We start from the raw sequence: 25645 nt of genomic DNA on the forward strand, positions 1-25645 counted from the left end.
CCCGCTCCCCGCGCCCCGCTCCCCGCGCCCCGCTCCCCGCGCCCCGCTCGCCTGGCAGACGCGGCCGCCCGCGAAGTGCGCGGAACCGCGAGTGACTCGCGTCCTCCGCTCGCAGCCCAAATTGAAAATAGCCCCGAGTCCCCCCGCGGGGGAGAACGGGGGGCGAAAGAAAGTTTTCGCGGCCGCGGCTCGGCCGCCGCCGCCGCTCGCCAGCCGCGTCCTCAGCACGGCCGCCGAGCCATTAATTAATAGCGTTCTGAATCAGAAACGATTTTAACCCTGGCGAGAGCGAAGACTCCTCGCGGCTCAAACAGAAACTTAAAATCCTCGGAGCAACGATTTAACTATTCGAGCAACGAAGGAAAAATGCACGTTTAAACCGCATTAACCTGTCACAGGCACACAAACAAATTTCCACGCTGAAATACAAATTACAGACTAGCAGCGAGATAAACACATTAAAATGGACTCCCACAATTTTAATAATAGAAAGTCACGTTTCCAATTAGGCAACGTCTTCTACTTCTCTTTCGACAAAAATATAAAAAATAAAAATAAGAAAATTCAGCAAAATGGTATAGAATGCTCATCCGGTGGCTTATGGTTGTGGGTGTTTTTTTGTTTTTTTGTTTTTTTTTTATAATCAAAGATGTGAATGATTTCTTTTGCATGTCTTCATTGGTTTATTTGATCTCCCCCTTTCAAATAAATTTTTTTAATTAAAAAATCCACAGAAAATAAACAGGGTTAGTGCTACCACAGTTTGGGATGCACACAGGCTTCCACGTTTATAATATTAAGTTATGTGCATTTTACTTGCAATGCTTCAGTAATTTTTCTTTGGGAAATTAAAATGATACACTTGCTTCAAGAATAACATATGTCAATATACCTAATGACTAGAATAACCAATTGTGATATTTTTGTCGTGTTTGCTTTAGATTTTTTCATTTATATTAAAGACTCAGAGAGGGTTGAAAGCCACTTTCTTCTTCTCCCCAGAACTATCCATTTTCCCCTCGCTAATCAGTGTCATAAAGGGTATGACATCTGTTATACTTCATTGCCCGGTCACCTATGTGTGTAAATACACGTGTGTCCTTGTTAGTGGGTGTAAAGATGTTCATAACCCTTACAGGGCTGCACATGTCATTTTGCAACCTGCTTCTCTCCACCTGATTTTTATGTTGATGCTTGTAGAACTGATTATTAATTTCAGCAGCTTTAAAATAATATTGGCAGCTGTGTTATTTTTAAGGAGACCCAGTTCTAAAACTGATCATTTTTGCTAAAGGTATTTGCCTCAAATTTTCTGACACTACAACGACCCACACACAAAAATTCTATCAGTGATTTTAATACCCGTTTTTTTTTCTTTTAAGTAAGTTTATGATTTAGAAAAAATGTAAAGATATTTTAAAATGCTGAAAGAACATAATACAAGTGTACCTGTCTCATGTAATTGTCATTTTGTCTTATTTGCTTCAGGTCTTCTTTACACGTTTTAACTCTTCATCATTTTTGGTAAAATTTAAGGTTCCCTTGCATGGCTCCCTGGCAACACTTCCCCCTTACCCAACGGCAAACACTGCCAGGAATCTGGTGTGCAGCTTTGCAGCTCAGGCTGCACATTTCAACTACATTTGAATCTATATGAAATGTTGCCTTTAAGTGTATACACATAGTTTTGAACTGTATACACTATTTTGTAACTTGTTTCTCCCTTCTTGGTACGTTTTTTTTTCCTGTTCATGTTGGTAAATATAAATACAGTTAATTTGTTTTAATTGTTACATTGTAAATCCATGCACATGAGTGTGTCCTGTTTATTCATGGTCCTACTGATGAAGGTTGGACTTGCTGCCAATGTTTTGATCTTACTGGTTCATGTTTCTCTGACATATGCAGGAATTTCTCCGTGTGTATAGGCTGATCTCAGCTTTACTAGAAACTACACTTGACTTTGCAGTTTGCACACCCATCAGCAGTGGATGAGGGGTTCTGTTTCCCTCACAGGGCAATAAACACATTCTAGATTCAGACTTATTTCTGCCAACTTGATTTTTTAAATACCCAGTATCTTGTTATTTTATTTGAATTTCCCTCACTGCTAGTGAGCCTGGGCATTTTTCCATGTATTTATTGACTGTTGAAGTTTCTGAGTCTGTGATTTGTTTTTTACAGCCTTTGTCATTTTTCCAATATGCTATGTATGCATTTTATCTTTCATCCCTTGGATTTATAGTGTTTCATGTGTATACACATTAAACATATTGGCCCAATCTATAGCTTGTCTTTTAACTTCTGATTTTGCCTGTGTTATAGAACACATAAAATGTAGTTGTAGTCACATTAATCCCTTAAAAAAAAAAAGCCAAAATAAAACAGTGCTTTTTGTCTCTGTATCATTAAAGAATCAGCTCCACACCTGAAGCTTGGTGTCTTCCTTTGCACACATGAAAAGCTGGAGCTAATGTCAGTCTTTTCTCCCCCACATGGAAAGCCTGCTGTGACCTGATTTACTGAACAGTTATCAGGTCCCTATTAATGTGTAATAACACCATGATTGTAAATTAAATTTCCATGTATTCATGGAAATGTTCCTAGCTTGTCCTTTTCCATGGGTCAAACCAATTCTGAGCCAATAGCACACTCTTAATTAATTACGATGGCTTGATAATTACTTTAAATGTACAGAAGGGCTTTTCCCCTCTTCAATTTTACAACTGCACTGACCATTTTTAGATTTCACCCTATACTAACTTCAGCCCATCACATCCTAAGGAAAAACTATTTTTTGGCATTTTGCTGGATTGAATTGACAATTTAACCTGAGGACCTGTGACACCTTTATAGTGCTGAGAGACCCAGTTTGCGGATATTATTCTGATTTTCAAACATCCTCCCATGGCATTTCATAATTCGTTTACAAAATACTTGTGTGTCCGTGTTAGAATCCCTGTGCCTGGTACCAGATAGCTTTTGCTGTTGTGACCGTGACAGTGGGATCATTTTCTCTATTAAAAATTTAATTTGTTGATTGTTGCTTTTGAAAGGGCTAAATGATCTTGCTTAAAAGGCAAGCATTCTTATTATTTTCAGATGGCTTTTGTCTTGTTCATGTAGATTATCATATTATCTGTAAAGAACACCCTTGACCCCTCCCCTCCTAATCGCAATGCATGTGCTGAGACCCCAGTGCAGCCAGCGTTAGTAAACTCATTCCCTTCCTTTCTGTCTCACTGAGAATATTTTTAGTGTCCATCCTTGCTTATTTAGTTTGCTGGGCATTTTCAATAGAAAGTCTTTATCAAGGTAGAGCAGTTTCTTCTATCCCAGTTGTGCTTAAAGTAGGAATATTTTTAAAACCTGAGGTGGATACTGAAATATTATTATATGCTTTCCCTCAGACCTTCGGGGAACAGGTTTTGTGTGAAGGCAACAGGTCACACTGATATATCTTCCCAATGTGACTCTGTTGACTCTCCAAGAGGACACAGTGCTTTGCCATAATCTCCCCTTCTGTTTTTAGTACACTGCTTCAAGCAATCTGTAATTTAAAAAATCTTAGCACTTTATTCACAAGTGAAGGCTCAGGGTTTCCCTTTTATATACTGTCCTTGATTGTTGTTTAGAATCAGGGTTATATTACCTTTGCAGAATTCATTTATAAATTTTTCTTTCTTTTACTATTTTCTATGACAGTTTGTTTTGGATATTATTTCCTTGAATGTTTAGTGAATCTCATCTGTGAAGCTACTATATTTTGAAATTTTAATGCAGTTTCTCTAATCCACTAACCATTTTGGTAATTCAGATTTCTCTTAAAAATAGTATATTAAACCTATGAAGTTTTGAAATTTGGCTCTTAGTCTCTCATTTTAACATGGACTACAGTGTCTGTTGTAACTCTCCCATTTTTTAATTCCATATATATATGGAATTATATATATGTATATATATATATGTTAATTCTCCCCCTTAACATTTGATATTTGTCTGTGATCCTTTCAGATGGGCAGCTTTGGTTGATAGTATCTGGAGTTTTTTTGTTGTTGTTTGTTTTGTTGTTGTTGTTGTTGTTATGGGAATATGTGTTTACTTTCTGTGTTTGTTTTTCTTACTCCCTGACACTTGTGCTGAGTGTCACAGTTCACTGTGGTTTCTCAAACATTCAGTTTGCAGAAGAACACTCTTCCTGGATTCCCCTGGTGTTAGGTCACTTGAGCTATTCTGTAGTCAGGGTTTGCTGTGTGAGCTCTTGGGATTTGGCTCCTGGAAGTACAATTGAGGAGTATTTGAAATAAAAAATAGAATAAGGGTAATTTCTCAGTGTGACGCACACAGTGGCCCTGAAATAAAACAATCCCACAAGCCCATTCCGAGGCTCCCAGAAACGTCACACAGATGTCCTGGAAGACCTTCTCCACATCCCCTTTGGCCTCAGTGAGTCAATGCAGGAAAGGAGTAAGAATCCAACACCCACAGGATAGATGAATGATTATCAATCTGAAAAGGACAGCTTTTTCTGGAAACGCTGCAAAGTGGTGTGCACCAGGCTCAGACCCCTCCCTCCACTTTGTTAAAAGCCAGTCTATCCTATTCTAGGCCATTACCTTTTCTTCTCCCAGTTTCAGCTTATCACATGTTTCCTCCCTCTCCGGCATCTTTTGTCCTTTCTTCTTTACAGCATAATTTGTTCAATATTAAATAATGGACTAATGGCTTTAATTTAAAAATCCCTCTCAATGTAGCAATGGCCATAATGATATCGCCTCTCAGATATCGTTTCTCAAGCCTGAATGCCTTTTCTGCCTCTGCCTCCTTGCCCTTGTGTTTTAGTAAAGTCACTTCAGCATTGTGCTCTCTTCTACCAAGATCGTCCTTGTTTAGCTAGCACAGACCCCAGCATGTCTGTGCTCAGCACCACTGAGCTGCATGTTTGAGCCTGGCAGACTTGCTTAAAGATCTTTACCACAATAAACTCTTCCTTTCTTAAGAAAGGAAGAAAAACAACACCACGGCCCTCATTGCTGCATCTGGCCATCCCGTAACTGGAGCCCTCAGAGAAGTTGAGCAACCCTGGAGTAGTCTCTTCTCTTGGCTTCTGTGATCTGACATTCTTGGAGGCTTTCTTCATTTCTTGGTTCTTTAACAACGTAAGTCTTAATTACCCATTTTTCCCTGTTTTACCTAACCCCTGAATTTTTAAGTTCTGCAGAGCTATACCCCAGGCTATCTTCTCTCATTTTACCCAGTCTCTCTGGGTGATTTACAGTATTTTCCATGACCTAATTACATAGGCACACCCCTGACTTTTCAAATTATGATCTCTCACCCAGATCTCTTTTCCAGGGATGTCAGTTTCAAATTTGTCTAACCACTGGATAATGCCCCAGCCCTCCTGACAGGCCTAACAGATATTTCAAACAATAGATTTGGGAGTTGAGCTCTTGCTCATCCCATTCTTCCCTGCCTCGGTGTCCACAATCCACCGCCCTTGTCACCCTTGTTGCTTTTCTCCATGTTGGCTCTTACATAATTCATCTTTAAGTCTGGTCAACTATACCTTCAAAATAGATCTTCATTTTCTACTGTTCTCATTTTTCTTACCAATACCCTACTCCAAATTATCATTTTTTTAAAACAAGCTTCAGTGCTCCTGAGCTCTCTTAACCGATTACTCTGCTTTCCTCTTGGTCTGTTCCACTCTCTTTCCTATCATCCACCAGGTGCAAAGCCCTCACAACTGGTCACAGTCAAGGCAACCCCGAAATGGCAGGCAATGGTCCAGCTTATGCTTGTTTTTCTACCTTGCCTTCTCCTCTTTCATTGTATTCCAGCTTCCACTGGCCTTTGAAAATACTAGGCCCTCAAACACTCAAGCCTTAAAGGGCTTTGAATGGCTTTTCCCCCTCTGGGCTGCTCTTCAGTCAGTAGCTACGGAACTCTTTTTTTTTTTTTTTTTAATTTTTTTAATATTACTTACAGTTTGTTAACTTTGTATCCCAGCTGTATCCCACTTCTTCTTTCCCTCCCAATCCCACCCTCCCACCCTCATCTCCTCCCTGCCCCTTTCCAAGTCCACTGATAAGGGAGAACCTCCTCCCCTTACATCTGATACTGTTTTATCAGGTGTCGTCAGGACTGGCTGCAAAGTCCTCCTCTGTGGCCTAGCAAGGCTGCTCCTCTCTTGGGGGGTGGGGGGAGTCGTCAAAGAGCCCACCATTGAGTTCATGTCAGAAACATCAGAAACAGTCCCTGTTCCCCTTATTAGGGTACCCACTTAGATACTGAGCTACCAAGGGCTACATCTGAGCAGGAGCTCTAGGTTGCATCCATACATGGTCCTTGTTTGGAGAAACAGTCTCATAAAAGACCCCTTTGCCCAGATATATTTGGTCCTTGTGGAACTCCTGTCCTCTCTAGGTCATATCAATCCCCCCCCTTTTTTTTGATTCCCTGCATTCTGCCGGAGGTTTGGTTATGAGTCTTAATATCTGCTTTGGTACACTGCTAGGTAGAGTCTTTCAGAGGCCCTCTGTGGTAGGCTCCTGTCCTGTTACTTGTTTGCTCCTACATCCAATGTCCATCCCATTTGTCTTTCTTTTTTTAACATTTCTAAAGTATTTTATTCATTTTCTCAACCATCCAGTCCATAGTTAATAATAAATATATTTAATGTCATTTTCTGAGTATATGTATATTTATAACAAGGTGAAAAACCTGCTGTTGATGTAATATATTACTTACAGAGTAATATTTATATGTCTTTCAACAGTTCATTATGAAAATGCCCATTTGTCTTTCTAAGTGAGGATTGATTCATCGTGCTCTGGGTCCTCTTTCTTGTTTATCTTCTTTGGGTGGATAGATTTCAGTATATTTATCCTATCTTATAGGTCTATGTAAGTGAGTATATACCATGTGTGTCTTTCTGCTTTTGGGAGACCTCACTCAGGATGATTGTTTCTAGGTCCCACCATTTCCTTGCAAATTTCATGATTTCCTCGTTTTTAATTGCTGAGTAGTATTCCATTGTGTAAAAGTACCACAATTTCTGTATCCATTCCTCAACTGAGGGACATCTGGGTTGTTTCCAGGTTCTGGCTATTACAAATAAAGCTGCTACGAACATGGTTGAGCAAATGTCACAACAAGAACGTTTGCCACGTAACTCTTATGCATCATTTACTTCTTACTTCTCACCCCAAGAAGCCTGACATTCCCCCTATCCAACCCCTGTCTCTCTGTTACAAAGTGACCCATTTGATAAGTATTTATCAGGATTCTCTTCTTTGCCTGGCATAATATGAGGCTTTGGAGATACAGTAATGAAAATAACAGTCTGCTTTCATATTTACATTTTATCAGGAAGACAAATAACGAACAAGTAAGTAGAAAACACATATTTCAGGTACCTGATGAACGCTTCAGGGACCAACACAGTAGGATCAGTCATTTAGGAGCTCCAAAAGGGGCTATTTTGTGTAGGGTTCTTGGGAAAATTAAAAAACAGGGATAGAAAATGCGGAAAGCTCGGCACAGTGGCATATGCCAACACTGGTGGAGCAGAGGCAGATGGGCTTCTGTGAATTCCAGAGTCTGCCAAGCGAGTTCCAGGACAGTGATAACCACACAGCTAGACCTTGTCTCAAAGGGGAGGAGAGGAGAAATGCAGAAATTTCAAGGCCCATTGAGGTGCTGGGCAGAATTTTGGTGGCTGCTGTAGCAAAAATAACCACGTAAGTTCAATGGCCTGAAACAACCAAAAAGTTGTTTTCTCATAGCTCTGTAATTCAGAACTCCAAAATGAGGGGGAAAGACATAGCAAGCTCTAGGCAAGACTCGGCTTTCTTGCCAAGCTTCTGGCTGCTCCTCAAGCTACAAAGGACACCTTCTAGGCTGGCACAGAGCCTCCACAGGTTAAGGCACCTGCCTTCAAGCCACTCTCCCTAGTACCCTCATTGTGGAAGGAGAAGACTGGCTCCTCCAAGCTTAAGCGCCACATGTGGACAGACAGACAGACACACACCCCATACAGAGAGAGAGGAAAGGGTTTTGGGGTCTGGACCAGGTAGGGGTCAGGTCATGTAGCATTTTGCTGAGTAATTGAAGGAGGAATTGAGGTCACCTTAAGGAGGATTCTGAAGAGTGCTGGTCATATAAATTAATTTTAAAGACTCTCCCCAGATGTTATATGGAAAATACACTAGGGTTCAGGAAAGAGCAGAAGCAGGCGACCCCTTTATTTGCTTCTGCAGATACAAGCAAGAACTGGTGGCAATTTGTACCACAGTGATAGTGGCCAAGAGCTGGCTGTGGTCAGATTTGGGGTGTCACGCAGACAGAGTGTAGGCATTTGCAGACGTATTGGTTGGAAGGTATAAGAGAAGACTGAAATTGCTGAACTGCTCCAAGAATTTTATCCCAGAAGCTAGGAGAAGATATTTCATGTTTGGAAACAGATAATTAAAAGGAAGTAGGACCCAAGAGACAGAAATTGGGAGTTTGGTTTCCGAGTCTGAGCCATTCTTTGAGACATGTGAATAGAGAAGCAGAGTTGGGTCCGTGAGGGTTTTGCTGTTTAAGATCCAGCTGAATCCTGGCTGAGCTATAGGAAAAACAAAACAAAACACCAAAGAGCTAGTGTTTTCTAAACTGTTTTTGAAGGATAGGATGGCATGTTTTTGTAGTTTCTTAAAACGCTGTATGTAATTATTTACTTGGTGATTTTTAGTATACTGATAATATTGTTAAAATTACTGACAGCATTCAGTTCCAAATGATTAAAAACCTTATAAAAATCTTATCATAAGAAATACAATGTTTCAGATTTGATTGGTAAACTATTATGCTCTTAGCTATTGGTTTAGAGCCTACTGGACACTTCATTTCATACTCCAGTTGCAGCTAATTTACAAGTCTGCCCCAGTGGTCTGCAGGTCCAGAGTTACAGTTGGTGAACAGTGCGAGTCTGTCACGCAACACAGTAACTTTAGTTAATGTCAGAAGAGAACCACAGAAAGACACAAGAGCACAGAGAAAGTCCTCAATAAACTTTCACATAGCCATCTAAATCCAGACAGAAGGAAAGCAGCTCCGAAAAGGTCCCAGTGAGCTCACTGGTTACAGCGTGTGATCCGACTTGGGAGTTTTACAAGCTGAGAGAAACTCAGCGCCTTCCTCTTTCCCATGGGGGGTGGGGGGATTATGAGTTGGTGAATCATTGTGACAGTACCCTGTCAAGATGACAAGGTGCAAACCCTGCTTCTTAGATGCCTTGCTCTGGTGATATGCCTTAGAGAAGCTCATAATCTCCCTCAGAGAACATCTACAAACATGCTCAGCGCAGCATTTCCAGTGATCTTTTGAAACAACCTAAATATTTATGAAAATGCAAGGCAGTGCTGTATAGGATTAAAAATAAATGACAAACTAAGGCTCGCTAGATCATGGATTGTGTCTCTGTTCAGTAAACAGAGTAGAAGAAAAAAATACTCCAAGATTTTAAAAGTAGGTATCAAAAATGATACCACGTTTATTTTAAATAACAACAATCAAAAAACCCACTCAATTTTGTGAATACATGCTATTCATTACTTATCAGCATGTCTTATTTTGTGAGTATTACAAACTGCAGCCAGATGCCAGGGTCTAATGCTGTCACCTACCAGCTACGTGACAGTAATTAAGTTACAATCCCTGGCTCATAAAAAGAATAATAGCACCTACTTCACCGGGCTATAGAGGAATATGTTAACATGTACAATCCGCTTACACTGCGCAGGGCAGGTACGGAGCTGCCTTACTGCGCTGTTTACCTGCATGTTATCTGGCCACCTCCATCCATAACACTGTCTCCATATTTTAAAAGTATAATATAGCAGTTGTAGTTAACAAAAAAACTTAGAGCAGGCTATGGAAGTAAAGGGATTCGTTTAGTTTCAACTGTTTCTTTACTGTTTTGTTTATTTTAAAAAAACTGAAATGAATGAGGCAAAATGATAAGGTTTGTCACCAGGAGCAGTAAGTGCCTTGCTGATTGCTTTATTATTCTCTATACTTTTCTGTGCCTGTGCGATGTTTTTTTTAAGTCCCAGAACACAGCTGGAACATTAGATGCACAACAAATATCTAGTAAATTTAGAGCGATGAAGGAGTGCAGGGTCTGGGGGAGCAGCCCCAGCCACAGCTGCCTTTTTAGCCTGCTGTCATGTCGGCCATTAGGAGGGAAAGCTTCCTTAAAGCCACGCGGGCTCGGGAGGTAGCAAAGCCGGGCTTTCAAGGTTCTCTTGGAAAATGGTTTGAACTTCGGGTTCTCTGTCCAGGTGAACCAATCAATCAAATGTGAGGGGAAAACTGAAAGCGCTTTCCAAAAGGCACAGGGTCAGAGTACAGACCACAGAAGACCCTCCATGGAAGAGCAGCTAGGCAACGCACTCTGGAAAAATGATGGGTGAAAAGGAGGAAGGCAGCAAGGGCAGGAAATTTAGTGACAAAAATACAGTGAAATTTAAAATAATTATTGATTGAGGAGAGAGGGGGAAGAGAGGGAGGGTGGGGGGAGGGAAACAGCCATCCGACTGAGCTGCAGCTAAAATCCCAGCGGTTTCTGCTTAGAAGGAAACAGAAGGAGCAGGGGGCTCCTGGTTGTCCAGAGAGGAGCTAGTTAGAGTGAATAATTGAACATATTGATTTTATAAATACGTGTGCTTAGAAATTAAAGCATCAACCATTGGAAAAAATTGAAGTAAGATGCATAACTTCCAAACCAACAAAGGAGAGTAGGAAAAAAGGGGGGAAATGCTAAATTAAAAAAAAATGAAATGGAAGTGGCTTGATTGAAGTAGCAATAATGGTAATGATGGTAATTTCAATAGATTTACTACACTGTGAAAATACAGTTAAAAGAGAGAGGAAGAAAAACCCTAAAACTACATCCCAAGTGTCAATGATGCTTAAAAAAAAAAAAAAAAAACCTCACACAAGAACTTAAACTATGTAAATGCTAACAATACAAACTAGTGTTGTTTTTAAACATTTCAAGTAGCAAAATAAGGACTTGGTATATTTTCATAAAGTAATGAAGAGACTTTATACTCAAGGGAGACTGGATGTGCAGCTTGCTTAAACCTGCATGGCATTCTTACCAGAAAAGCTCAAGATGAGAAGTTACACAACCTATGACGCCTAAAGTCACCATGTAACAACGAAAAGGTAGTTAAAAAAGACACCACCATTCTCCTCGTGGAAATGAGCAAGCACACATCTAATTATCTCGGATTACAGAGGAATTAGATTTGAAATTACAAACTACTTCAAGGTCTGTGAGCTCTGCTAAAGTGGTGTGAATGGAAAGATTTTCAGCCCTCAGAGCTTGCAGAAACAGCGAGTGTGAAAATAAACAATTGGAGTGTTTGACACAAGCACTAGAAAAAAACAAAACAAAACAGAAAATAAATCCTGAGAAATAAAAGGAAGACAAGAATAGGAACAAACTAGGAATTAACAAAATAAAGCCAATTGCTATCCTCTGGCAAGACCCATAAAACAGGTGACTGAGAAAAGTAGAAAAGACATCATGACCAATATGAGGAGCAAGAAGTGTGGGCAAGATGGGCCACCATTGTGTACAATTAAAATAAGTACGACTAAAATTAAAATTAAGAGGACATGATCAACCCATGAGAGCAGAGATTGCCAGGGTCAAGGTTCACTTGGCAGGAGGCCCACACACACACTGAATTGTTATCTAGAAACAAATAGATCCTGGGCGCAGTGGCAGAAGCCTGTGTTTCTAGCAAGTCATTTTTAGCTACACAGAGTCTGAGGCCAGCCTGGAATACACAACCCTGCCCCCCCCCCAAAAAAAAAGAAAGAATAAATAAATAAATAAATAAATAATAAAAACAAATGAGAAAATAATCAAAGATCACAAAGAAAAGAAACCAGACCAGACAGAAACAATTTTGCCATGTATAGCTACGAAAAGTAAAGAGGCATTTCTCTATTAAGTAAGTGATTGTAGCACATAAACCAGATGGACACCTTTTCATTCACAAGAAATAGCTATTCCCTTCTTCTGAAATAGCGTAATGGTAGCACTTCAAAAGAAGCCAGTCTTGCCTGCAGACAGCAATACAAACCGTCCATCTTGCTGTGTATTGAAGGAGCGTTCAAGCATGCTTGGCTGCCGAGTGCATCCCAGCTGGACCTTGACAGAATTCATTGTATTCTCTGAAGATAAAAAGGATGATATTTTCAATAGGTGCTTCAGAAAGTAATTGATAAAATGCAATACACAGTTCTGATTAACTGTATCGTAGTAGGTAAGTCATAAGGGGAAGAAGCATTTGCTATCTGAAACCAGTTCTCTACCAAAAATCATAGGCTTGTTTAATCATGAAATACTTGAAGAATTCCCATTGTATTGGGAACAATGCAGGAATAAATGTAGCATTGCCTCAGGCATCCCATCCCACACAATGCTTTTAAGAGTGCAAAATAATCTCTACAGTTAGATATTTTTTAAAGATATAAAATTGCTACTTTTTGCAGATATTATTTCCATGTAACTTTAAAAAGTTCAAGAGGCATGTCTAAAAGCCCCAATAATGCTTTGAATAAATAGAGAAACACATACTGTTGTCTCGTAAAGAAGTCTAGTGCTGTGGAATAGCCTTGTTTACAAAAATCAGCTCAGTAAGCACCGACAGCTATGCGTGTATTTATAAATATTTATAAATGCAATGCCCCGCTTTCAGAGGAACAACAGGTTTCTGTATGGATCTGCAAGCAGACTCAAGTTCATCTGGATGAGAAAAACGACAGAGTACCGTTCTTTAGCAGCTTCCAAAACATATCACAAAGCGTAGGAACTGATTTGGTGTGGTTTGGGCACAGGAATAATCTAGTTAATTGGTATAATAAAAGACATGATCCAGAAAAGGGAGAAATTAAATTCAGTTACTTTTACATGCAATCTAAAAAAAAAAATTCTATGTGGATTAGCCATCTAAACACTAAAATAAAATTTTAAATGTGAAACAGTATTCTCAGTGTATATAAAGTAAATGGTTGGCAAACCTCTTAAAACTCTTAGGAAACTTAAATCGTGAATGAGATCTGAAAAAGCTTCCTTTGTGCTTAGCGATGGCACCTGGATGACGCCCGCTCGGTGGGGAGGCCGGGCCAGTCCACTCCTATCAGCGGCAGACTCTAGGGCAGGTGTTCATCCCTTTCCATGCAACGAGGTATGAAAACAAAACAAAAAGCCATCTCTGCTGGAACGTCAGAGAGAAAACTGGTTTATTCTCACACAAGATTAGTCCATTTAGAAACTCCTAAGGAATCTATCAGAAAGTTATCAAAATCAAAAAGTAATTTTAGGAAAGTTTTAGGATATAAGGTCAATATTAAAAAATCAGTAGTACTCTTATATTTGGACAATGGACAAAACCAAAATTTAAAAAAAAATGTTTTCTACTAAAATTATCACCAATGAAAAATGTTTAATAGATGTTTAGTGAAACCTGCAATATATGTGATTATCAAAATAGTAAAGATTTTCAAAAGCATATACACAAGGACCAATTCATGGAAGAGCACGGAGGAGCCACACAGATCCAATGTGTCCTAACCAGAACCCCAGGTGGTTGTGACTCCTGCGGTCCCGTCTGTGGGCACAAACTACTGTAAGACAATTCTGGAAAAGAACAAAGTTCATGTTGTGTTACATCTGATGTTAGGAATTAGTATACAACTGCGGTCGCTAGGACAGTGTGAGCCTGACCACAAGTTTGGGGCCAACCTGGGCTACCCAGTATGAGCTTGTCTCAAAAAACAAGCAAACAGACACAGTATCAGTCTAAGATTTGTGCATCTTATACCTTGGAGCTTCTAAAACAGTATGACTGAAATGGATCATAGATCCATTTAAATTTAAATTTAAATTCCAGAGCTATGAAAATGCCACAGAAAAGAAAAGAAAAAAAAAAGATTGTGTTCTCAAGTTAGGCAATATTTCTCATACATAATACCTAAAGCAGAGGCTGTTAAAAATGGATTTCTTTAAAAATTATAATAATACTTACTAATTATTTTGCCAAAGGCACTGCTAGAACAATAATAAGACAAGACACAGACTAGAAGAAATATTTGCAAATTGTATATATGACAAGTTATATTTTAAAAGAACTTTATGAATATATGATATATATTCTTTATAAATATATGAGGAGCTTTAAAATTCAATCTAAAAAAGCTTTCAATCTATAAAGTGAACAAAATCTTTGAACCGACACTTCACCCAAAAAGACCTGTGGGAGATGCCAAACATTATCAATTTTTTAAAGTGCAAATTAAACCTGCAATGAATTACCAGTGCGGGCCTGCTAGAAAATAGCTTTCTAACTAGCCCACACTATGCTTAGAGCAGGCGGACACCCCAAGGGAGGGAGGAACACGAAGCAGTGCCAGCCTGTGAGCGCAGCACAAACAAGCAATGGGGCCCACGGGCCCACACTGGGCGAGTCTCGCCCTCGTCACGCTGAGTGGAAAAAGTCAGCTTTGTGTGCATGAGAAACCCCTTAACGCATTAGAGAGGCTGAAAAGACGGCTGCTCTTCCAGAGGACTCAGGTCCCAGGGCCCTCAGCGGGTGGCTCACAACTGTCTGCACCTCCAGTGGGAAGGACCTAACCCCTCCGGCCCGGCCCGAAAGCACTCGCACACATGTGAACACACCCCCAAGCAGACGCACACAGCTACACGTGTAAATACTCCTGCTGCTACCACTCCTGCTGAAAACAGAGCAGGGTCACCGTGGCTGGTGTGGGAAGAAGCCGGCACGAGCTGTGAGGACTTCAGAACGCTTTCTTTCTTGTAGCTATGGCAGCTACTACATAACTGTGTGAATTTGTCCAGATCCATGGAGGGAACACTCCAGAGAGAACGTTTATATGTAAATGTTAAAATGGGAATTAGAAATGACTGTGAAAACATACATCCTCATGACTGTTCAGCAGAACAACACAAACCCCAGAAGCCACAAAGGAAAACACATGCATATTTACACCCTACAAACTCTGAAAATTTTGTAAGCAACAGCCACCGTAAACAATAACAACATCATGAACTCATATTTCTCAGCAAATATTCCAGACAAAGGATTAGCGCCCACATACGAAGGTTACCTACAAATTCTTATGGAGAAAGTCAGTGGAGCAGGCAGACACGAGAGGTGCGGCCACATACAGTGGCTCCCAGAGCCTACAGCTCGGTAAAGGCGACCTCACAGCAGCCAGAGCGGTGGCTTCAGGCTGCCACAACACCACGTTCACCAGCCAGCAGACAGTCAGCTCTTACAGACTGTCCGATCCGAGACTGGTGAGGGTGCGTGAGGGTGCGCCTGCACATGTGTGCGTGAAAATGCATGCATGTGGATGTGTGTGTGTGTGTGTGTGTACAAGCATGCAGGTACAACTGTGGGGTCCGGTCTCTCTTCCTCTTTATGCAGATCAAACTCCGGTCCCCAGACAGAGAGCCGCCATGCTACACGGAGATGCATGGTCCAGGCCTCTCTGTGCATGTGTGTGCATGCAGGTCTGTAAACATGTCAAAACTCACAAACAGAACTCATACCCCCGGCTCCTGCTCTTCTTTCTCGTGGCTCTCTGCTCTCACTGTAAGCAAGCAGGTAGGGTCCCCATCAGTGCACATCTGTCTGTGCTGTGGCGGTGGCTTTTCCCCGAGTGACCATTTCACTGTGCAACTGCGTTTAGTTAACGAAATAAAGAAGTGTAATTCAACTCTATACACTTTAAATCAAGTAAGCTCAGACAAGAAAGCAAAATGGGAAATAATTTGCAAGTAACAAATGGGAGGGGGAATAAATCTGATTGCTAGAGTAAGAAAAAAAAGGAAATATTAGGAACAGAAATAAAAGAAAGGAAATATTAGGAACAGAAATAAAATAAATGGACAAAAATATGATCAGGTACAGTTCTTGTCATGATGTGATTAGCTAAATATGACCAAAAACCAAAGTTATCAGACTCATGTGGGGCGGGGCTTGGTCATGTGATGTTTCTAAAATGGAATTGACTGAGAAGGTAGAAAAGCAGTGAGATGGGTAGGAATATTAGGAATGGAGGCAGACAAAGAAACACATCCGTGTGCCACTGTGGCATTAAAGTCATGTGCAAGAGGATTCTGGAACAGAATGACACACAGAACAAATATAATTACTTTCCTATTGACAAGTGATATAATGCCTGGTGAGGGGGAGGTGGTCAAGGCCAGACACCCCCCCCAGGCGACCCTCCACTTTGTTAGGACAGCTAGTTATTTATAGTAAGCCTACACACACGATGAGTCTCTAGTTCAGAGAAGCACACGACGGAATGGTCCCTTCAGAGGCAGTGGGAGACGGCTGCTTGGTTTTAGTTTTGTCTTTAACACTGGCCTTAAGAGAGAAAGGAGCCAGGCGCAGTGGCACACATCCGGAATCCCAGCACTCTGGGAGGCAGAGTGAGCCTGAGGCCAGCCTGGTCTACAAAGCGAGTCCAAGACAGCCAAGGCTACACAGAGAAACCCTGTCTAGAAAAAAACCAGAGAAGGGGGGATCTGAAGAATTGCAGTGTCTGGGCAGTCCCTCCAGCAGAACGGAAGAGAACAGACAAACAGAAAGAAGCAGACCCCAAACAGAAGAGTCTCACACACAAGCACATCACGTCACCCAGCTTCCCCACAGCTGGGCCTTCGTTCTGGGAAAGGGTGGCCTTGGGATGGTGGCGGTGACTTGGCAACATCGGCCTGAGACCAGTTAGCCAAGTGTGTGATTCCGGCTTCTGCCTTGGGTCTACTGTTGCTGCTCTGGGATGTCCTATCCGTGGTCCCAGGGTGCTATGAAGGCTCATACAGACCCAGCAGCACTTGGGCAGTTGAGAGAAAGCGGCATGTGTCACAGGGACCAGGTCCAGTGACAAGAAGGAGACACTGTGGCTTCGTCTAAGGACAGCTGACCCCGTTGGTCTTGGAGTACCTGTTGGAAGGTGTCCTCTTGCTGTCTTTCCTGACAATATCTTCACAGAATCAACTGGGATTGGGTTTCTCCTGCTGCTGAGAATGGGACAAACTAGGGGGAATTCACAGAGAAATAACAATGGAAGAGGTTATCGAATCGTATGAGCCTTGGTCAATTTGAACTCAGCTCCCGGGAGTGTATCGCTCGTCCCTGATGAGGCCAGAAGATATTCTTATGCTTCATGAGCCAGGGAGCTCTGTATCTCTGAGTTGCCTTGGAACACAGGGATTTAAGAGGTGTCCTCGCACAGATAAGGACAGGAACGGAGATTACTGACAAGCACAGCTGGGAAGGGATTATCTGTTGATAGTAAACTCACAGTCTCAGAGGAAATATTAGGGACAGGCTAATGACAAAACTGTACCTGGAGTTGAATGTGGAAATGGGAAAATAAATTGTCTCAGCAGCACATGGGTCTAGAGATAGAGCATGCACGTCTCCTGCAGTGGGGCACAGATAAAAAGCTAACTCGGGTGAAATGTCCCTTTGTAGGACACAGGGAAAGGGAAGTCTGAACGCTGCATGAACAGGAAAAGGAAGAGGTGGGACCCCTCTCCCCACCCTGCCCCTGGGGCGTCTTGACTGTGCCTCTTGACAGCGAGGCCCCCACAGAAGCCTCTGCACACTCTGACTGATGGCCCCACTCTCACCCACCCCCAATTTCTGAAGGCGCAAGTCAAGAATGAAGTATTAAAGTTAGGGCTCATAACAAGTTCCCAGGTGGTTGCTGCTGCGGGGGAGGTCAGCTGAGTCACCCCACATCGGACCCCCGTGGGCGGGGCCAGGCCAGGCAGCAAAAGCAGGTCCCCAGCATTGATAATGGGGAGCCACAGTCACCCCAGTACTCAGGAGGAGCAGTCCCCCAGCTACGCTCCGAGTTCAAGAACAGCATGGGGTACATAAAACTTGTCTTTTAAAAAATCAGTAAACAAAACTAAATTTAGAAATGTTTAAAACCCTTCCCCACATCCTAAGAAAATTGCAGTGGCCTCCCTAGGGCATCTGGGAGTCACTGCTCAGGCCCCTTTGTCTGTTGCTGTCTCTCACCCCGCTCTACTTGTTGAACTTGGTGTTGGAGTGTGGTTAGAGCGAACGCCTGATCTGTGCACAGCCCTCCTTTCTTGCTTTGCTGCAGTCTAGTCTGCTTTGGGCGCCACCCCTCACCTAATAGACAGGGACACAGCAGTCAGTTAAAATAGCCTGACGGCCTGGACCATGGGTGGAAGCGCTCTGAAGCTGTCCTGGACTGCTTTCAGCTTTGAGAGGCAGCCCTGCGGCAGCCGCACTGCTTTCCCAGCCTCCGTTCTCACTGTGCCCTCTAGGCCTTTCATCTGCCCTGCATCTTCTAAGGCCCAGTGCTTGGAAGTTAGCCACGGTCTTGCCCAGGGGACAAAGTGAGGGTTTGAGCTCTGTGGGGCTCCTGTTTCCTCAGCACTGAGATGTGAGACCACCAGGAAACAATCTTGGAAGCTTTGACTGCTCAGCTACTTCCGTAGACCCCCGTGTGCCAGCCTTCACCCCCACCACCCGGCTGCCCTTCCCTCCACCCCTCAGTGCCTCCTGCAGAGCTTCTTCTCCATTGCTCTCTCCCCTTCAGTCCCCAGGTCTCACCCTCCACAGCCACACTCTGTCCCATTACGCTCAAGGAAGAGGAACCTGGTGTAGGGAAAAGCAACTTTTCACCTTGTGACAATTTGAGGGCTTACCATGCCCTGGACTTTTAAGAGCATTGTAGAACAATCCTCTATTTGATGCAACAGATCCTCGTATCCTGAAATGCTAAAATAACCAGGAAAAATAAACCAGCATGACCAGGCACGGCAGCTCACGCCTGCAATCCTAGCGCTCAGGAAGCTGAGTCGAGAGGGCTGCAAATCCAAGGCCAGGCTGGGCAACATGGTGAGATGCTGACTTAAAAACCCCAAATAAATAAACAATAAGTCAATACATTCCCAAGCCAACAAGACTTCTTTATCAGCCACAAGACAGCCACTGCTGAATGTTAATGTTAGAATCAACAAATGGATTGGGATATCAGCTTGAGTAAGTCCACAGCTAAGAACTTTAAAGAAGTTTTTAAGATGTAATCGGTGGTAAAACAGCAACAAAACTAGATGGCAGAAACCCATTTATGCCACAAACTGTAAATGGTTCTTCCCTGACCCTTAGCAGAGGTTCATCAGACTCTAGGTCAGAGAATTCTTGGTATCAGGAGACAAGGCTGGACGGGACATCCCAGGAGCAGAGTGTCACCTCTTGGGGTCACAGACACCCTTTTTGCCTGTCACATTAGGCATGGCTAACGAGCTGGAAATGAGGAAAGAAAGATTCTGTGGTCACTGGGCTGCACTCAGGTGTGGGTGGGGGGGTTAAAGAGCTTGCATGACAGTCTCCTTGTTGGGAGGCCCTGGGAGGTGGGACAGGGCTCTCACTGGAGGGAGTGGCGGGGGTGGGGAAGCCTGGGCTACAGCCTTCCAGGACTAAGAGGATGTCTGTGGGCCGGGGGGGGGGGGGGGGGGGGGGGGGGGGGGGGCTGCGTGTCTCTCTGCCGCTTAAAATTTTGTTTTTCTTCTTAGTGTTTGTCCCCTGTCTGGTGTCTCCTGTCACGTCTTACTGTTTGTCTCCCCTGTTTGAACACAAACAACAGCAGGTGCCAGGCATATAGCATGTACTCACTCCATAAACGCTTGCAGATTGAATCCAACAAACCCTATTTCCATTAGAGTATTTGGGGGCTGTGGAAGCTGGAGCGTGGCAGGCTGACTTCTGAGCATGGCTGTTGCCCCTTGAACACATAGCAGCCGGGACTGATTACCTGAACAAGACTGGGTCCCCACCAACACCGTGCAGTGGGTGAGGGAGGCTCAGGAGCCCCACCCTTCCCTGAGGATTTACATATAGTAAAAAGTTGACAGGGGCGGGAGAGATGTTTTCTTCAGTCGCGTGAGCACTGGTGAGCGTGTTGGATAATCCCCCTACATGGTCCAACTAAGTAAACCTCACTGAACTTACTTGGCCGATCAAAAATTAAAAAATATGTGAAAGTAGCAGGGGACTAGGTGGGAAGACAGGTTCAGCAGGAGAGTGGGAGGAGAGGGAGTAACGGGTGGAGAGAATATGATCAAAATGCACTAGCTACATGTATGGAATACATCGTGAAACTCCTCACATAAACTAATACAGCTAAAAAAAAAAAAGGACGTTCACAGATAAAGAATGCTTGAAAGTCTCAATTTGTGGCTAAGAAGGGACCGGATTTGGTGGAGGGGAGGTTGAAAGTCTCTCCAGATTGAACATTAGTGGAGACGTGAGCTTGTTTTGTAGCCGAAACTGCAGGCTGTATCACAATCGGCTTCTCCCCCACCTCTGCTGTGTTACTAGCAGAAGGCGCCCTGGCAGAATGTGAAATCAGGAACCCGCACCGTCACGTGTGTGTGTGACAATGAAGCCTCTTTCAAGGGGCCAAGGCTGTCCAGACCTTTCTTTCGTGAGACGACAAGGGCTGACACGCCGTGCCAGGCGCCATTCGGTAGACCTTTCCTGCGGTGGCAAAAGCATGCCGGTGACCGTTGTGTTCACAGCCAACGGCTCCTTGAGGCTCCTTGTCTTCCTCACATTTCAGATGGGGTTGCTGAGCCTTTGTTCCGGGTCAGAGAGACCAGAGGTCTCTGGGGTTTGGACTGGTAGCTGCGGGGGCAAAGTGGTCAGTGATGGAGACTCGGCTGTCTCTAGACTCCACGGGTCCCAGCCTTTCTGTCGCAGCTCGTCCTGTGAGCTCACATCTTTTTCCTCTGTGTGTGAACTTGTCTGCTTTTCCACTGTCACCAACAAGGCTGGTCAGTCTTTAAATCACATCCCTGTGAAACTGGCTACTCCTCTAGCTCTTAAAACAGGACCACATTTTAAGTGACCCAGGAGAACATTCCATCCATCGTGACTGACGTTGAAACTGTCAATAAATCCGAGGTTTTTATAACCTTATTATTCAAAATATCACAGTATTTAAAAAAAAATCCCATTTTTTCTTCTGTAAGTCTAGAATTCTGCATGTTAAATTTTCTTGGAAGAGACACATGATTCAAAAGGAAACCTTAACCTTTTAATTCAACAAAGCAAGTGTCTTTATACTGCTAAGGATTCAAGCTGAACTGGTGAATGAAAGAGAAATGAACTTTAAACACAAATTTGCCTTCTTGTGATGGCGAAATGCAGGATCTAATTTTATATTCATAAAACAGCTTTTTACGGTCAGGGAGGAAAAGGACGGCGCAGATAGAGTGCACAGTGTTTAGATGAAGGGAAGCCATCTCGCCTCGGGGATCGACACTCCATTGTGGGGAATGGCTTACATTCATTTCCCCTCCAGGAGTACTAGATAATGCTTTCTCTGTTGGAAAAAACAGCTTCCCTGTCTCTCTTTCTCGCTCTTTCTTTCTTTCTTTCTTTTTTTTTGAGGCCTCGAGAGCCTGGCCTGTTTAGTAGAGACATGGTGCTCTCTAGTGGTGTGAATGTGAGTTGCAAGTGTGTTTTCTGGCCCTCTCAGTTCTGCAGATCTTACCGAGAGCAGGCTGTGTGTGAAGGTTTGAATTAAGGACTCACAGACAGCTTCTTTTAGGAAAAGCTCGCCTGGTGGACTAGACAAAGGTGAAGAGCTGTGGAATCCGCTAAGTGCAGTATTGCAATGGTGAGCCAGAGAGTTCTAGCCAGATGTGGAGAGACAGGACAGAAATAGTCCAGTTTTTCTAAAAAAAAAAAAAAAAAAAATGCCTGTTGCCTATTTCTTTATTTAATGCCATTATATGCTCATTGTAGAAAATTTAGAAAAAACAACTGTGATTTTAAAAATTATTTCACCATTCCATCCCCTGGAGACAATCAGTTGGATGTGCATAACTTAACTTTTAACAAAATGTTGCTCATTTCATAATCTTCATTAAATCACGTGGTACATTATGAAATGTTACTTGTTACTAAATTCACGGACACAACATTATTATGCCTTTTAAAAGCAGCACTTGGTACCTGGCTAAAGTCTCATTGGTATTTAGCTTGTGAGAAAGAGAAATCATTATGGGAGAGTTCATATCATTATAACATTAAATTGAATCTGCTTACTGAGATTATGGCAGATTGGGTAAACCTGCTGCCAACATCTTTGATGCCACTGTCACAGGCATCTACATCACACCTTGAAGCTTTACTTCTTTGGCTTTGCCATGTTTAAGTTAACTTGTAAAGACATGCGTTTGTTTGTGGAGTTTCCATACCTACATGCTGGGTTTGTTTTGTCTTTACCCATCTCTCTCTAGCTGTCTTTCTTTCCTTAATCCCCAACTCCCTCTTTCTGGTCCTCTGTTTCTCCACAAATACGCCAACTGGTGCTTTCATGGAATATGTGTTTCATTACTCTCCCCCACTTAACACATCTTCCTGTTCACACCCCCTCATCTTCTACTTTCGTGTCCTACACACACACACACACACACACACACACACACACACACATACACACACACAGTTTACACATATAAGAACATGCAGCATTTGTCTTTCTGAGCCTGGCTTATTTTGCTTAACACAATGATCTCCAAATTGGACTCATTTTCCTGCAAATCTCATTTCATTGTTCTCTATAAGCAAGTAAGATTTAAGTGTGTGTGTCTACCATGTTCTTTATCCATTCGTCTTTTGACGGGCACCGAGGGTGGCCCATTCCTTAGCCACCGTGAGTAGCAACAGACACGGATGAGCAAGGCTCTGTGCAGTGCCGAGCCAGAAGACTTGGGGCACAGGCTCAGCGGCAGAGCTGTGCTGTGTGGGAGGTCTTTGACTCCAACAGAAAAGGCCCCTAGACTCGTGTGTGTGTGTGTGTGTGTGTGTGTGTGTGTGTGTGTGTGTGTGTGAATGCTTGGCCCATAGGGAGTGGCACTCTTAGGTGTGATCTTGTTGGAGTAGGTGTGTCACTGTGGAGGCGGCTTGCTCAGTGTGACAGTCAGTCCTCGATCCGGATGTGGAACTCAGCTCCTTCTCCAGCACCCCCTGAATGCTGCCATGCTTCCGGGCGGTTAAATGCTCTCCTTGGTGAGAGTGGCTTGGTTGTTATGTCTCTTCACAGCAATGGAACCCTCACTGAGACGCTGCCCCCTTTCCCCACATCCTCACCAGCATTTTTCTGAATGATGGCTATTCTAATTTGCATGTGACAGAGTCTCAAAGGTTTTTAAATTAGAAATTCCTTGATGACTAAGGATACCGAGAAACTTTCAGGTTTTTATAGACTGCTTGTGTTTCCTCTTTTGACACTGTTTAGTTCATCTGCCTATTCATTACATGGATAATTTGTTTATATTTTGGTGTTTCGCTTTTGCAGTTCTTTGTATACCCTAGATATTACTCTCCTCCCAGATGAAATACTGGCAACATTTTGTCCTGTTTGGAAGGCTGCCTCTTTAATTAGTGTTAATTTTTTTTTCATTTGTTTTGCTATGAATAAGCTTTTTAATTCCATTTAATCCAATTTTTCATTCCTGGAGGTTATTTCCTGAGCTACGAGAGGCTTCAGAAAGCCCCTGTCTGTGACACATTTTAACTCACATTTTCTGTGAGAGCTTAGGTATAAAACTCTTCTTCCCCTGATAGAAATCTCCTTGTTGGCATAAAAAGACTAAGAAAAGCTTAAGGCAAGGAAGTAGCATTTTTACAGCTGGTATCAATATATATTTGTTTTACTCTTATTTTTCTTTATCCATTTTTTTATTTCCACTTAAATGAATTAATGCTTAGGAGAATTTTAAATAGTTATAATGTAATACACTAGACTTAGTAGGATAATAAAAATAGATTAAAGTACTGATAAAATTAGAGACTAGTCCCTTCTTCCAGTCTCTGTCTGATTATGTCAGACCTTCTGTATGGCTTTACTATGTGAGAGGAGAGGCATTCAAGGTGTGTGCACATGGTCAGGGTCCCAGCACGTGGGAGACGGTGGCAAAAAGATAGCAAGTCAAAAGCCAGCCTGGGAAAGACAAGCAAGTAAACAAAATCCACAGCAGGAAACAGACATACAAAGACAAAGAACATTTTTTAAAAATGAAAGAAAAGGGAAGAATCCTTCTAGGGAGGGAAAGAGACTGAAGGAGGAAGATGAGCTTTTAGCATTAAGAGTTCTATTTTTGTGGCCATATTTGTCTCTCCCACTTTAACTGTGAGCTTCTTTTCCTCATCCTTACAGGTGGTAATTTCTTGACTACAAGAAAAGTGTAACCAATGGCATCTAACAGCCACTTTGGAGAGTCCCATCAGAGACCCTCAACACTCAGTAACAGGAAGTAGTGGTTTGAAGAAGAACGGCCCTTATGGGCTCACGTATTTGAATACTTAGTCACCAGGGAGTGGCACTGTTGGAAGGATTAGAAGGATTAGGAGGTGTGGCCTTGTTTGAGGCCTCCGGGTAAGAATGTAGGTCCTTAGCTTCTTCACCAGCACCAGGTCTGCCTGCTCACCACCACGGTCCCCACCAGGATAAGGACGGGATAACCTCTGAAACTGTAAGCAAGCACCAATTAAATGCTTTCATTGCTAAGAGCTGCCTTGGTTGTGGGGTCTTTTCACAGCAATTGAACACTGACTAAGGCATAAGAGGAAGTCACCAGGACAAATGCCCCGTGCTGTCTCTATGTTACTCCTTTTACAAAGGTAAAAGAAACACAACAGAATGTGTGGAAGACCCTCTGAACTCCGTGTGAGTTACAACCGAGCACAGATGGGCTTCATGAGGATAATAATAAGACAAAGATTGCCACGCTGAGATGCGTGTGCTCTGCAAACTCTGTCTTGAGTCTTACCTGAGCCCAGCCAGGTGGGTGACGTCATAGTTACCGTTCTGTGTTTTGTTAAAGGGACACGCAGAGAAGTGTGTAGTGGGAGACAATTCAAACAGCAGCAGCTGCTGGCACCCTGGGACCACTCTAAGAGCAGCTCTAAGGAGCCTGGGAAACCCGCGGAGGCTGATGGGAGTCAGCAGATTGCCACAGTATTTCCAGAACAACTAGAAACAGGCAGGTTTGATGGGAAGATGCTTTAAAAAGTGATCTCACGAACTGGAAGGGAAGATGATGGAGCAGCGCCTCGTGCAGAGAATGGCAAAACTAGAGATGCAGCAGCGAATACGGGAGCTCAGCCACAGAGGACCGCTAGTATATATATATACACTAGATCTCCCCGGCTCCGAGGAAGGACAGGATGGCAGGGAAAGACCTTCCCTGCTGCTGCTGCAGGCCAGGCTGGGACCCATGGTCCGTGCTGCTGTCGGAGGAGGACGTATCCATATCCATGGACAACGTGGCCATGGTGACGGTGGTCCGTGTTACCGCTGGAGGCCACCCTGGTGTCAGTGGCCCATGCTGCGGTCGGGGGTGGGGATGCGAGGGCCTGGTGATGTCCGTGGTCCATACTTCTGCCCGAGGCCATGTTGGTGTCTGTGGTCCATGCTGCCGCCTGAGACCACGTGGAAATCCACGCTCGCTCTGCCCCTGGCTGCTTCTGGGCACGGAGGCTTC

At 43.1% G+C, this 25645-nt stretch overlaps 1 protein-coding gene across 1 annotated transcript in view; it reads right to left on the reverse strand.

Annotated features, from left to right (window-relative positions):
• Klf14 (KLF transcription factor 14) overlaps positions 1 to 25435 on the reverse strand; it is a 26962-nt gene extending 1527 nt beyond the window's left edge. Inside the window, exons 1-2 of the mRNA XM_055608152.1 lie at positions 25344 to 25435; positions 52 to 256 (exon numbers count right to left, since the gene is read on the reverse strand). Coding sequence (XP_055464127.1) covers positions 52 to 256; positions 25344 to 25435 — 297 coding nt within the window. The remainder of the gene's footprint in view (positions 1 to 51; positions 257 to 25343) is intronic.
• Positions 25436 to 25645: the final 210 nt, after the last annotated feature.

The sequence above is a fragment of the Psammomys obesus genome, unplaced genomic scaffold, assembly GCF_907164565.1.
Source record: "Psammomys obesus unplaced genomic scaffold, mPsaObe1.curated_primary_1811, whole genome shotgun sequence".
Lineage (NCBI taxonomy): Eukaryota > Metazoa > Chordata > Mammalia > Rodentia > Muridae > Psammomys > Psammomys obesus.